This window comes from Ammodytes marinus, assembly GCF_949987685.1.
Source record: "Ammodytes marinus genome assembly, chromosome: 8".
NCBI lineage: Eukaryota > Metazoa > Chordata > Actinopteri > Uranoscopiformes > Ammodytidae > Ammodytes > Ammodytes marinus.
In genome coordinates, this window is record NC_137212.1 from 20,377,044 (window position 1) to 20,389,855 (window position 12,812).

The 12,812-nt window shown below is 42.4% G+C and overlaps 1 protein-coding gene across 1 annotated transcript in view; it reads right to left on the minus strand.

Moving 5' to 3' along the window:
* Positions 1-12,812, minus strand: part of sema6bb (sema domain, transmembrane domain (TM), and cytoplasmic domain, (semaphorin) 6Bb) — a gene marked incomplete at its 3' end in the record, with an annotated part of 115,712 nt that overhangs the window by 40,356 nt on the left and 62,544 nt on the right. The window contains exons 6-10 of the mRNA XM_080032961.1: positions 5,072-5,170; positions 3,092-3,182; positions 2,448-2,567; positions 1,601-1,689; positions 587-804 (exon numbers count right to left, since the gene is read on the minus strand). Coding sequence (XP_079889087.1) covers positions 587-804; positions 1,601-1,689; positions 2,448-2,567; positions 3,092-3,182; positions 5,072-5,170 — 617 coding nt within the window. The remainder of the gene's footprint in view (positions 1-586; positions 805-1,600; positions 1,690-2,447; positions 2,568-3,091; positions 3,183-5,071; positions 5,171-12,812) is intronic.

Consider the following 12,812-nt stretch of genomic DNA (forward strand, 5'->3'; position numbering starts at 1 on the left):
GGTCTGATTTTGCTTGGAGCTATGTGGAAAAATGATGGAGCAGTATTAAGAAGTAGTAGTAGTAATATGAGGAGTAGGAACTTTCCCCGATTGAATCAAGGCTGAACATCTTCATACCATGTGTTGAACTTGAGAGTGTGGGCACACTACTGGTTAGAAAGCAAGCAACAGGTTAAAACTGTAGAATTCAATTGCCCAAATAAGGTCTGTCCTTGTGTGCATTTTTCTGATAGAGAAAGGCATGTGCCTTTAGTATCTTCGTTTACAGTTATTTGTACTTTTTTCTATTTCTTAGTTTACTGTTTATTGCACATATTGTAAATAATGTTCTTCTTCATATTGCACATTTTCTTTTTTTTACTTTCTATGCCGTTTGATTTTGCCTCACTTTTGCACTATATAGAATTTATTTACAGTATATATGTATCACTTACATTATTTTATTCTTTTGCACTTATTGCACCGTGGATCAGAGAGAAACGTCATTTCTACAGACATATAGATTCCTCTGTATGTCTGGCACATATTGCAGAAATCTACAATAAAGTTTGACTTGACTTGATATGTTTGTATGGCCATGGTGTACCTGTTGGCCGGTGTGGAGAAGACCCCCAGGATGATGTCCCTGCCGTGGACCCTGATGACGGGGCTGGTGGAGTGCAGCAGGTTAAAGTAGAAGTGGGAATCCCCCGGCACAGAGCAGTTCAGACGGGCCTTCAGGAAGGAAGTCCACTGCTTCTCCAGGACGCGCTGAGACCCGCCGAGATCACGTTTACACACCCGCGCCACACGTGACACCACCACCTGTGAGAAGAAGACAGCACAGTGTATATAAAATAGAAATAATAGAAATCGTTATCTATAGATATATTTATTTTTTCAAAAAGCTTTGCGTTTCATCTTCAAAAAACGCATATTTAAAAAGCCTTTTTTTGAACTCCCGGGGTTGATCTCTTAAGACTCATTTGCATGCTATTTGCAATGCAGAAACCCTACCCCTGTTTTGACAGATCATTGTTTTAAAATGCTAAATTTAATATCAATTATTCATGAAAATGCGACTGCATCTCAAAATTGCTTCTTTGAACACCCTCATCCACAAAACGGTGATACCGTTTAAGCATCCATTTACTTTGCTCTCTGTAAACATGTCACAAGTCAGAGACATTGAGCAAGCACATCCCGCTAATAGTGAATTGCTCATTTAATTGCGAAAAAAACCTGTTTCTCTTTGCTGATACCTCTCTCATAAGGATAGAAAATATACAGTTAATGTAAAAAGAAGAAAAAGACCTCTTCGGTTAATGCAGACACGAGTTGTTTGCTCAGACCGATTTGTTGGATTAGATGTGCAGATAAACACATACGAGGACGAAAGGTCAGGGAAGCTGCAGGGAAAGACTTGGTATTGACATTCACATAATACCAGCAGATAGCTATTGGAGCGCCATCTGCTATCAGGGTGTTGCATTTTAACGAAACATTCCTCGACTGCGGCCCTTTTTTAAAGATGCACTTAGTGGACCAGCAGCTCTTCTGTGTGACTGCTGAGGGTTCAGAGTGAAAGGAGGGTACAATTTCATCGCAACGGCTTCTATACCTTCTCCAGGTAATTGAACTCCATGGCTATCTCTCTGAAGAAGAAATAGATGTGAGGTCCCCACTCCACAGCACTGACAAAGTACGGCTCTGTATTGTGAGACAGGCAGACAGAGAGAGAGGGAGAGAGAGAAAGGGAGAGAAGAAGGGAAAGGTATACAGGGAAGGTGAGTGGAGAGAGAGAGGGTTTAATGAAACATAGATTAACCATGAGAAAAAAATCATGTAGCAGACAGCTGTCTCCATTTGCAAAGGCATCATGTGCTCCCACGACACGGACACAACATGAGGCCAGTGAGAAAGGGGCACAGGCCATGCTTAATTTCATTACATGGTGAAAGGGGATTTCACACCAAACAATAAGCGCATTATGACTCCCTGATGTTTGTGAGAACTCGGTTTCACGCTATGCATTTTGGCGCAATTAAACACGGGAAGGCCAATGACCTATGTGTCTGATATTGTGTGTGTGTGTTTTGTGTTTATTTACTGTCCTTTTTTATCATTGTCAGGTTTGGCCATGATGCGAATGGTCCAAACCACTTGGTAGTAAGTTTGACAGCTTTGTGTGTCAAGTGACCTGAACTGTCAGTAGCAGCTGACTCAGCCCTCTGCTACTGACGCATGTATCGATCCCGCATGCTGCTGCTAAGTGATGTGGACACCCACTTCAAAACGTCAGATTGAGATGAAGACATCAGCAGCACACTCGGTGCTGGTGAGCAGATGTACTTGAGAAAATTGCGCCTGCACAATTACACTTGACAGAACACGAACAACAAACGTCATGACGTACATACAGAATCACGCTCACACACGCACAAACACACACACACGTCGGTGGGTACCTCTGAACCATTTGGAGTCGTGCTTGACAGTGCGCAGAGCGAGACTGTCCCCAAGGCTACGGTAGATCACCGCATCAATGGCCAGGAAGTCTGTCACTGTGGCTGTAAAAAGATTCCCCTCTGAGACACACACACACACACACACACACACACACACACACACACACACTAGTGAGTTGGACAGCCTGCCAAACAATAAAGCTGGAGATAACGTTATCATATTCTGAAAGTCCTGCATCATAAACACGTCATGGCTTGCTGATCAACAATGTCATTTCAGTAAATAGCAGTTTTTGCAGAACTCCCATGCAAAAAAAAAAAAAGTATTTTCTACTTGTGACTAATATGACATAATGGGATGATGGCTGAACAGTAATGGCTCCCTACAGTTTCAGCCACAGAACGCTGTTGATTTGATTACAGTGAAGGGGTTTATATCCGATGAGGTAAACAAAGTGTTGATTAAAACGGAAGAATCACAGTTTTGTTGAGCTGGCAGCGTGTAGCACATTCGACAATCACAATATCTCGTATATGGAATAAACAATGATATTCTTGTTATTTCTTAGGTGATCAGTAGAATTACAAAAACTACCTTTGTGCAGGTGAGGGAGTAAAGGCTAAGACGAAAAGGAGTATCTTACCTGCAAACAGACCTACGTTGGCGTGTTTGGGGTCGTAGGGGCATCTCGCCATCCCGCTCACTGTGTCTCCTACCATCTCTAGAGTGTCTCCCTGTTAAGACACACACACACATTAACAAACACACATTAACAAACACACACACAGAAAAAAACAGAGAGAGAGAGAGAGAGAGAGAGAGAGAGAGAGATTGCACAGATCAATCAGCAAACTCCAAACAATATGAATTAATCTTCAGCAGCATCACGAAAACAAGCAACAAAGGGAATGGCAATTAGGGCGTGTTACTGTGAGTGCAAACTAATGATTCACTGGTGGCAATTAGACGCAGCAGTAACAACAACAATAACAAGGGGAGAGTTACATTATCATGAATAAGTTAAGCAGACACACACACACACACATATGCACGTACGCAGGCACGCACACACACACTCACATACACCCACATAAAGTCACCGACAAGTTTCAATTTCTTGCTCACAAACACACAATTAAACACAGCCAAAATTCTCTCTCTCACAAACACATACGTGCAGCCAATAGCAAACTGTTTGCAACAGGCACCGTCTAATTCTCATCCACGGCTGAAAATGAAATAATTCATTGGCGTCATTTCATTAAAACCCGGCTATAAATAAAACAGTAGCTGGCGTCGCTAACTAGTCCCCAGGAGAAACTCACAGCCTATCAGGCAGAGACAGGTGTGTTGCACACTGTTGTAGAAGTCATTAGTGGCTGACAGATAATGGGCCAGGTACATCTCGGTGTTTGAAATGTGTGAGACTTAAAGCAACACTTATCTGAAAAAAGGACTTTTTCTGCCCCGCGCTCACGTTTCTCGGACTCAACTGCCTTCATTCCTCATTTAATATTCCCACACGACGGTGTGAAATCAGGCCCATGACTCACATATACATGTGTAGTTTTTCTTCCACTAGTTTAAACACGTTACTGTAATTGAGCGAGAAGGGGATTGGTTTGGAAGTGGTAGGGCCCATCCAGCAGCTGCATGGTGGAGGATTTAGCTGATTGGATACAAAAATATATTCACAGCCCGTCTTGTCAAATTGGTCAGTCAACATTTCCCACTTGTAGCGCTTTTATATGCTACAGTATCTATGGCTTGAACCCCTGGGTGTCTGCATCCAGCTGTGGAATTGCCTCGCTCTTCTCTAAAACCATTTGCAAGAGAAATCCAACCAGGCAAACATGTCACTCCCGCACCCCTTAGTCTTTGAATATCTTCCTCTTCCTCACTCTCCACTCCTTGTGTTGTTCTTGATTATCCGTCTCTGACTCCCATGATAACAAGCTCGACAGACCACAAAGCTTTAAACCACTGACAAATAAACAACTGTTGCATCGCAGGAAAAACAAGGATAAATAAGTCCTGTGGTCGAAATCAACAGCCGCTCGAGTGCTGAACAGACAACTCTAATAAGGTCGGACATTTTCATCCCAACAGGCACACTCAAGCTACATAAGCCTATATGTTTGGGTTAGAAATGATAAGGCATTTTTAAATGATGTCACACAGATCACTATGAATTCATCTTGGCATTGTCACATGTTTGGAACAGGTACAGATATGATGGTGGGTGTGAGCCTGTCAAAAGTGTAGTCAGCGATTCTGGAGTATGCTTGATTTTAAAATCACTTTTTGTAAAAATGGGTGAATATCTATCTCCTCACGTTCCGCTATGTGGTCCGTACCGTATGTGTGTTGAAAGAGAATATGGTGTTAATACACAACCTAGGCTCTGTAAACGGGTATGTAATCAAAAGGGACCCACCGTAGCTAGCAACACGCCCGTTTCACAGAGCCTGAGTGTTCACACTGGATTTTCTTTTAGCGCACACACACAGTACGGGCAGGTAGCGGGTTGTGAGGAGATATTCACTGATTTTGAAAAAAAAAAGTGATTTTGACTACAAGCATTCTCCAGAATGGCTGAGTCCACCTTTAAGTCTTTACTTACAGTATAGTTGGCACATAGCGGGTTGAAGGCGTTGGTCCCACACACAAACAGGCCTCCTTGTCTGCTGAGAAGCACCTTCATGAAATTACGACATTCATCCTGCAGGGAGAGAGAGAAGCATAACAAGGGAGAACTTAATATGCAGGAGGGGTGATGAGACCTAAAAGAAGAAAGGCAAAACGATGGAGCGATTAGAGGAAAAAACTGTTTATTCTCTTCTTTTCAGAGTCTTATACAACTAAATGACTCTTTTCAGTTGCCTGATGCGTGGCATTATCACTACATTAACGCTGTCAATCATATCAATACAAAAATACAGTCTGAACGGAGCATGCAGAGACTTTGAGTGTCTACCCTCTTCACAAACACACGCATGCACGCACAGAAACACAAACACAGAAACACACACACAGAAACACACACACACACACACACACACAGCTGCCGTTGACTGACAGTACGGTAATCCAAACCAGCTTCAGCATTTTCAAACAAGCCACAAATTTGAGGATAATTTCTCCAGTGTGAAGCGTCAAACTACATGAAACCTCCTTAATGACTAAATAAACCCAAGTCACAGTTTCACTCCTCCATGGTTACTCTTTGAAATGAGAAGTGGTGGAAGCGCCCCAGGACTTAATAGCTTCTTCTGCCCGACAGTGCCAAAGAGTAATAAACCAGGAGAAAAATGACTTTCAAGTTAATCTGCATTGACAAAAGAATAGCATGTCAGTGTGCTTAGAGTGGAAATGACTAAACACATGTTATGAATGCTTTTCACTGCTGTGGCGATCCTATTACGCCGCCCCCTGCAGAATTTCTCCATTACATCTACCCATTTCAACGATTTCTCCATTACATTAAGCTAACTAATTAACCAATTCTAAGAACTAATCACTTCAAGCTAAGCACTTGACTATTTAGCCAATACTTTCACTCTAGTTATCAATTTCAACACCTTTATCAGTTTCTTCTATCAATCGATATATCTACACATGTATCCATCTCTTTTAGCTGCTCCAAATATGTATCAATATATATTACCTTTAACTCACTATTTGAACATTTCATTCATTACCTTAAGCCATCTACTGAATTTTGACAATATCTCCAGTAGCAAACCCCTCTAAGCGAGCTAAAATGATTTATCACTCAAATTTACACATATCCCATTAATTCAGGATGTTTCCTAGAAATGTGCATTAGCAGAATTTTTTCAAGACAAAGGGCAGTGAAAATATGATTGTTTAAAAAAAAGTTGTAATGTGGCTCACTTTACCCCAGCTGTGGGGTAAACTGATCCACTTACTTTTTCCACTCTGAAACTACCATAACACATATTGTAACAGTAAGAATCCTGAAAGCTAGCCACACATTCCAGAACTAATGTCGGACTAGTAAAAGAATGATGGGGTTTGGTCAATTAAGCAAAGCAAATTTTCTAAAAACTTGAAAGTAACTCTGAACATAATCAAATACAACATATTATAATTCAAAAGATTTTAATAAGATTCAAATGAAAGATAGAACCAGTTAGATTAGAACACAGTCTGGGGGTCAGAACACAGGACCCTTAGAGCCAGCTAGTGTCTGGAGGCCAAAGCATAGGAAAATCAGAACCAGCGAGAACAGCCTGGGACTCAGAACACAGGAGAAGACCCAACTGGATTATAATATCAGTCTGTCATACTCTACAACTAGGCCTACTCTACATTCCAGCCCTGAAGGTTATGAGAAGGTGCTCTTTCTGTGTGGTTGCCCCAGGTCGTCTTCCTGGTGTATTTCCTTGGCATGATGGCTTTTCTACAATGTGTATGACATTAAAATAAAACATATGTCATGTAATATTAAATTAAAATATGTTTAAGACTAAACTTAACTTGTGCCTCATGGTGGGGGAAAGTGAGACAGTGGCTCACTTTCCCCCACAGCATTTGGCTCACTTTCCCCCACCACCACAATTTGAGAAAAAACTACCTCTCTTAGCATTTCAGGCTAATCTTCAGTTATTAGCATCACATGGTTTCATATGTTGGTAGTTCATCAACACGTATGATAGAAGTTTTTGTACGTGAATACATTTGCTTTGGCACAACAGTTGATTAAGTTGACAGCAAGAAAATTTACTTTTACATGCAAAATACCTATTTTGGTGAAAAAAACATGCTTACCACAGCACCATGAGGTCCTCTTTTTCAGGGCCATGGGGAAATGAGAGGGGCTTGAAAACATATATCACATGACCACAAATGTTTTCCGTTGCCTAGATACAGGGGGTGGCTCACATTACCCGATGCCTCAGATTCCCCCGTTCTCCCCTACGTATGCATAGACGGAGATGCAAAAGTAAGAAAACTAATCGTACGTGTTTAAAAAGTTGTGGCAGTGGTTCCTTATTTGGCTTGTGACCATTTTAAAACCCTTAGAACTACTTGCGGCGTCTCACCACCACAGGTTAGTAGATTGTTTGATTTGTAGTAACATGATACTCAACAAACAAAGAACATATCAACACGCAAGTCAATCGTTCTGTGAAGAAATGCCCATTAAACCTACATTTCAGGCATGTCATTTGGCTTTACATGTCAGAAAGTACAGACAGCAGTTTGCCTTTGCAGGGAAGAGTCCTCCACCTGTGTATGAGTATAGAGTGACTGAGTGAGTGGTGATGGATTTACAGTAGATCACTGGTAAGCAGCCGCCAGCAACCCCCTCCCCAAACTACAAGTGCCCCAGCCAGGATGGCACCAGCTCTGACAACACACACACACACACACACACACACACACACACACACACACACACACACACCACACGGGGTCTACATCAAGACCACCACCCGCACTGATGTCATTGGAAATAGAAGTAGACCTGGAGCTGTGGTGTTGATAGCAGATATGTCAAATGACAGTCTGTGAGTGTGAGAGTGTGTGAGAGTGTGTGTGGAAGAGATCAGAGGGAAAGCAGAGATATGAGAGGCGGGTGAGTGTTATTCCAGATGCTCCATCCTACACCCTTTTACCCCTCCACCTTCCTACTTCACTCCCTGCAGGGTTCTCCAATTTCAACAGCAGAAAAACAGGAAAAAAGGAAGTGTTTTCGTGTGTGGGTGTAAATAGTGTGTCTTTGTTCGCGTGTGTGAGTCGGGGTTCGTCAAGTCGTGTTAAAGGTGTGAATTTCTAATGGCACAACACTGTGTGACAAATTGAGGAGCGGCTGTGACATTATTCGTGGGCGTGTCACTCCCCCAAATACAGCATGTGTTCATGTGTGCCATATATCTATGTGTGTGTGTGTGTGTGTGTGTGTGTGTGTGTGTGTGTGTGTGCGTGTGTGTGTGTGTGCGTGCATGTGCGTGTATCTGCGTATCATGTCACAGATGCATGCTCGTGTGTGAGAATCATTTGCATGCTGTTTGTCGGTAGGGTTGCAGTCTGTCAGCTTGGTCAGAGCTGTAATCACAAAGCCAGATGAAGCACTCCTTAATAACAACCCAGTCCCACTGCCAGCATCTCAGACGAGGGGAGTAAATGCTTAGAAGAGCCAAACCACTACACAAATGGGCACATTTGGCAGTGGTTGCACACATAAAATGAAAACATCTCATGACTCCAGGATATAAACAACGGTTGGATCCCGTGTAACCATTTCGGCTATTGAGTTTTTCTTTGCCATTTTTGCACTCAAACAGACATCATCGGAATTCATCCCCCCTCTGCATAGAGTCTTTTATTTAACCCTTATTCATCTATTCCAGGAAGCAATTTGGCACTTCCAGGTATGGGTCTTTGTTTACCTCAAAGCTCCAATTCAGTCAGCAGGATTAGGGGTTTTACCATGGTTTCCACATTATAAATATAAACCAATTACATTAAAGGATCAAGCAGCAAATCACTGAAACAAACAATTTCTATACAAAAACAAAATGCCGAATGTACTGTTGCATCCTTCTTCTCCTCTCTGCCTCTTCCCCTCTCCCTCTCTGCTCCCTCACTCCCTGGGCAGAATCCAGACAAAACACCACCTGTGCTGGCTGGCAAGCTTTCTCCAGACACAGACGACTGCAGCCCTCCTCCTCCTCCTCCTCCTCCTCCTCCTAGTACTGACAGTGGCAGAGCTGCCTGGGCTCTGAAAAATTAATCTGCAGCACGGATGAATTACACAGGAGCAAGCGTCTGAGTGCAACGGACGTAGCTATGAACGGAGAGGGTTCGGAGTAGAACAAGCAGAGAGGTGTGGAAAGACAGGGGGAGATGGCGCACAAGTCTATGTGTGTCCGTGAGCAAGTTTGCATATAGGGAAAATGCATTTATATAAACTAGACGCTACGCAGGCTAGCAGGCTTTTAATCAGCCTTTTAATCAGCCTTTTAATCAGCCTCCTTTGCTTTTAAGGCAGATGTAAGCCAGGCTACTTCTACTCTGCAAATGTTGACCGAGTGAGTGCATTCCATCCTCGCCCTCTTGGATTCTCTACTAAAACATTTTCCCATACACATACAAGACGTGCAGATCCAGAAGCATTACTAGACTAATAGTGATCATACACACGCTATGGACAACAAGCCCGACCGCTTGCTACAGCACATCTGCTCCAAAACAACCTGCAGCAGTCTGACACTATTAAAACTGATGGGGACTCCACCCCTCGCATATGCTTTCCATCTATCTCCCTGAAACTCAACCTTTAGTCAGAGATGATAAACAAGCCTTTTTTCATTTGGCCTCAGCCCAAGCTCCCTGTTTGTTCTATTGATGAGGCTTTATCTAAAAACATAAACGAACATGTTTTTTTTTTTTTACCTTTGGCTCACATAAAAACCTAAATACAAAACAGGTTCATACACCATAACATATTTTGCTCCCTTTCCCTTCTTGGGGAGCGGCCTCAGCATTTTTCACACTCGTAAACAAGCAGGTATCCTGATGACCTGCTTTAGTAATGTTCGTACAATAGGAGTTGTCTAAGGCAGTAGTACATCAGAAGGGGCCGTATTAAGCAAGCTGCTCCTCTAAATCTCCAAAGTTTCCATTACATGCCTGGCTGGTCCCCTGATGTTAGCAACCAGGGAGAAGAGAGCGTTGCACTGCCAAGAGCCGCCACTGAGCCAGAACTCTCCCACACACGCTCAAACACACACGTACACTATACACACACACACAATGCACACTCACATAGACAGAAAGGTTTGGCGAGGCCTCTTCCCCACTCATTAACAACAGGCTTGTCATTTCCAGAAAAATCCCTGACGTACAGTTTAATTTCAACCGAAAAAACTCTCTCCGTGACAGGAAGAAAAGTGCGTGTGTGTATGTTAAAGTGTTTTGTGTGCGTGTGGGCGGAGGATAAATTAACAGCGGTACCAAATTAGCAGCAATGCTCTGCTCCGAGTGCTGCGGTCTTACTCAGCATGTTAAAGCTAATCCGCATCCCTCTGCAACCCTCCTTTCCCCTGTTTGATGGTAATTCTGACTGAACACACCACAGGCCACAAACAAACGTCACACAGCAGAAGGAGGGAGAGAGGGAGGTAAAGTGAGATAATGGAGATAGAAGGACAAATAAATTAATAGGCAGACACAAACACACACACACACACACACACACACACACACACCCACACAGATAGAGTAAAGGAAAGAGAGACAGAAAGGTGAAAACATAGAAAACCAAAGAGTTTTCCCAGGGCCAGTCAGCCATGTGGCAGCCTCAGCGGTGGAGCCGACCTGCAGCAAGACCTACAGATCGCCAGGTCAGCTGAGCTCCACTCACTGGTGGAAACATACTCACATGCACAAACACACACACACACACACACACACACACACACACACACCCAGTCAATCCTTGACCACAACTGTTAACCCGAATCAACCCTGGACAGCTCTCTGTCTCACAACCTGCTGAGAAAACGGTGGCAAATACTGTAGCTGTGACCCGACACTTGGGTATTTTATTAGTTTTACTTTATAAGCCCAAATAAGATAAATAGATAAGTATCAGAAGTAAATAAAGGGGATAATACAGTAAAGTATACTGCGATTCTCTGCGCACATTTGGGAAGCAGTGATTATATTGATGTGTATGCCTCATCAATACATTGTTGCACTGGAACTAAGGTTTGGACAGACATTTTTGTTATGTTTTCGGCCTTGTGCCGGTCTGCTGTGAATAAAGGTAGCAATTACTTCAATGTATAGGATAACAGATTTTAGTCAGCATTGGATTGGTGAGATTATAAAACAGGACCACCACAACTAATAGGAATGAAAGTCACTCCCCTTTGTGGTTTATTGAATTGATTAATTCAGGAGCCAAAAAAAGGGGCTGTGAAACTGAATCTTCTGCCTGTCCGACCCAGAAAAAGACATTTGGGTTGGACGATTGAAACCCCGGAGCCCCTCAGAGAGCACAATCAACGCAATATTGATCAAACAATCTTGCTAAGTGCTGCTTATAACGATGCCCAACTGCTCTTTAAAAGCGCTCTATATGAAATTGCCTTTGTTTGCATCTACATGTCACCCCGCCATGGCCTGATGTGTTGGCACGGAGCCACCTCTGGGGAACGTCTCACCCTCTATCTCTTGCTCTCCTTTGCTTTCATTAGAGAAAGGGAAGGAGTGGCAAAAAAAGGGAAGGGAATGACAGAGACATGAAAAGGGCAAATGCCGGAGAGATAAAGAGACAGCATAAAGCAAAGGACAAAGGGAAATATGAGGGGAATATGCAGAGTGAGTGACAGCGAGTCCGACTGTTGCATTCATCAACAATCATTTTGGTCAACACGCGAAGAAGAAAAGAGGCTAAAGAATTACGATATTGAAATTTCAGCGTAATTAGGGAGAATACTATGTCCTTTGTGATCAACCAAGCAGAAACATTTAATTACAAAACCAATTAGTAGGTGGCGAATGTGTCACATCTGACACAACCCTCCCCCAAGCAGAACAGGACATTTTGTAAGGAGGTGGAGGAGAGAAAGAGGGGAACGGAGGAAGCACACAGCAAATTACTGCTCGGCAGATGTGTTTGTTGAGATTCTCTTTTTTAATTGTATTCAGATCAGATTAAAGAAAACCACCTAAAATCATGAATATGTATGAACAGTGTAAGGTGTATATAATGCAGATGAGGATGGTTGGAAATTTCACCTACATCTATGTAAGAACATCCGTACTGTGTTTGAGCATGCATTAGAGCTAAAAAGAGATGGTCCTTTTGTTAAATATGCAGTCGGAACAACCTCAAACATGATGATCAAAACAGCAAAAACAACACCCAGCAGTCTAGTACTTTTCAATAGAAAGAGCAGGCCTTGCAGTAAACACTAATGCAACATTGCAATATTAATATTGTGATTTATGTACAATTTAATATAATTTGGCTATCAATGAAAATGTCTTAAATGATATCTTGTCCAGGTCTTAGATGCATAAGTGATACAATTTTCTTTTTCTTTGACACATTATGTTGAAAGGCTTGCCTAAGACCAATCTTCGCATTTCTTTTTATATTTAAAATCAAGGTATTTTTTATATCCCAATACTTTTAGCAGTACATTATTGCCCTGCGTTATTTCAAATATTCTATCTTTTAATGCTCTCTCGATACATTTTCCATAATATGTACCCCAATATATACAGTGTTTGTGACACTATCTTTGAGAAGCTTAAAGGTACACTGTGGTGTTTTTGGCAGGGCAGGAGAAGAAAGCAAGCAAGCAAATATGAATGAACAC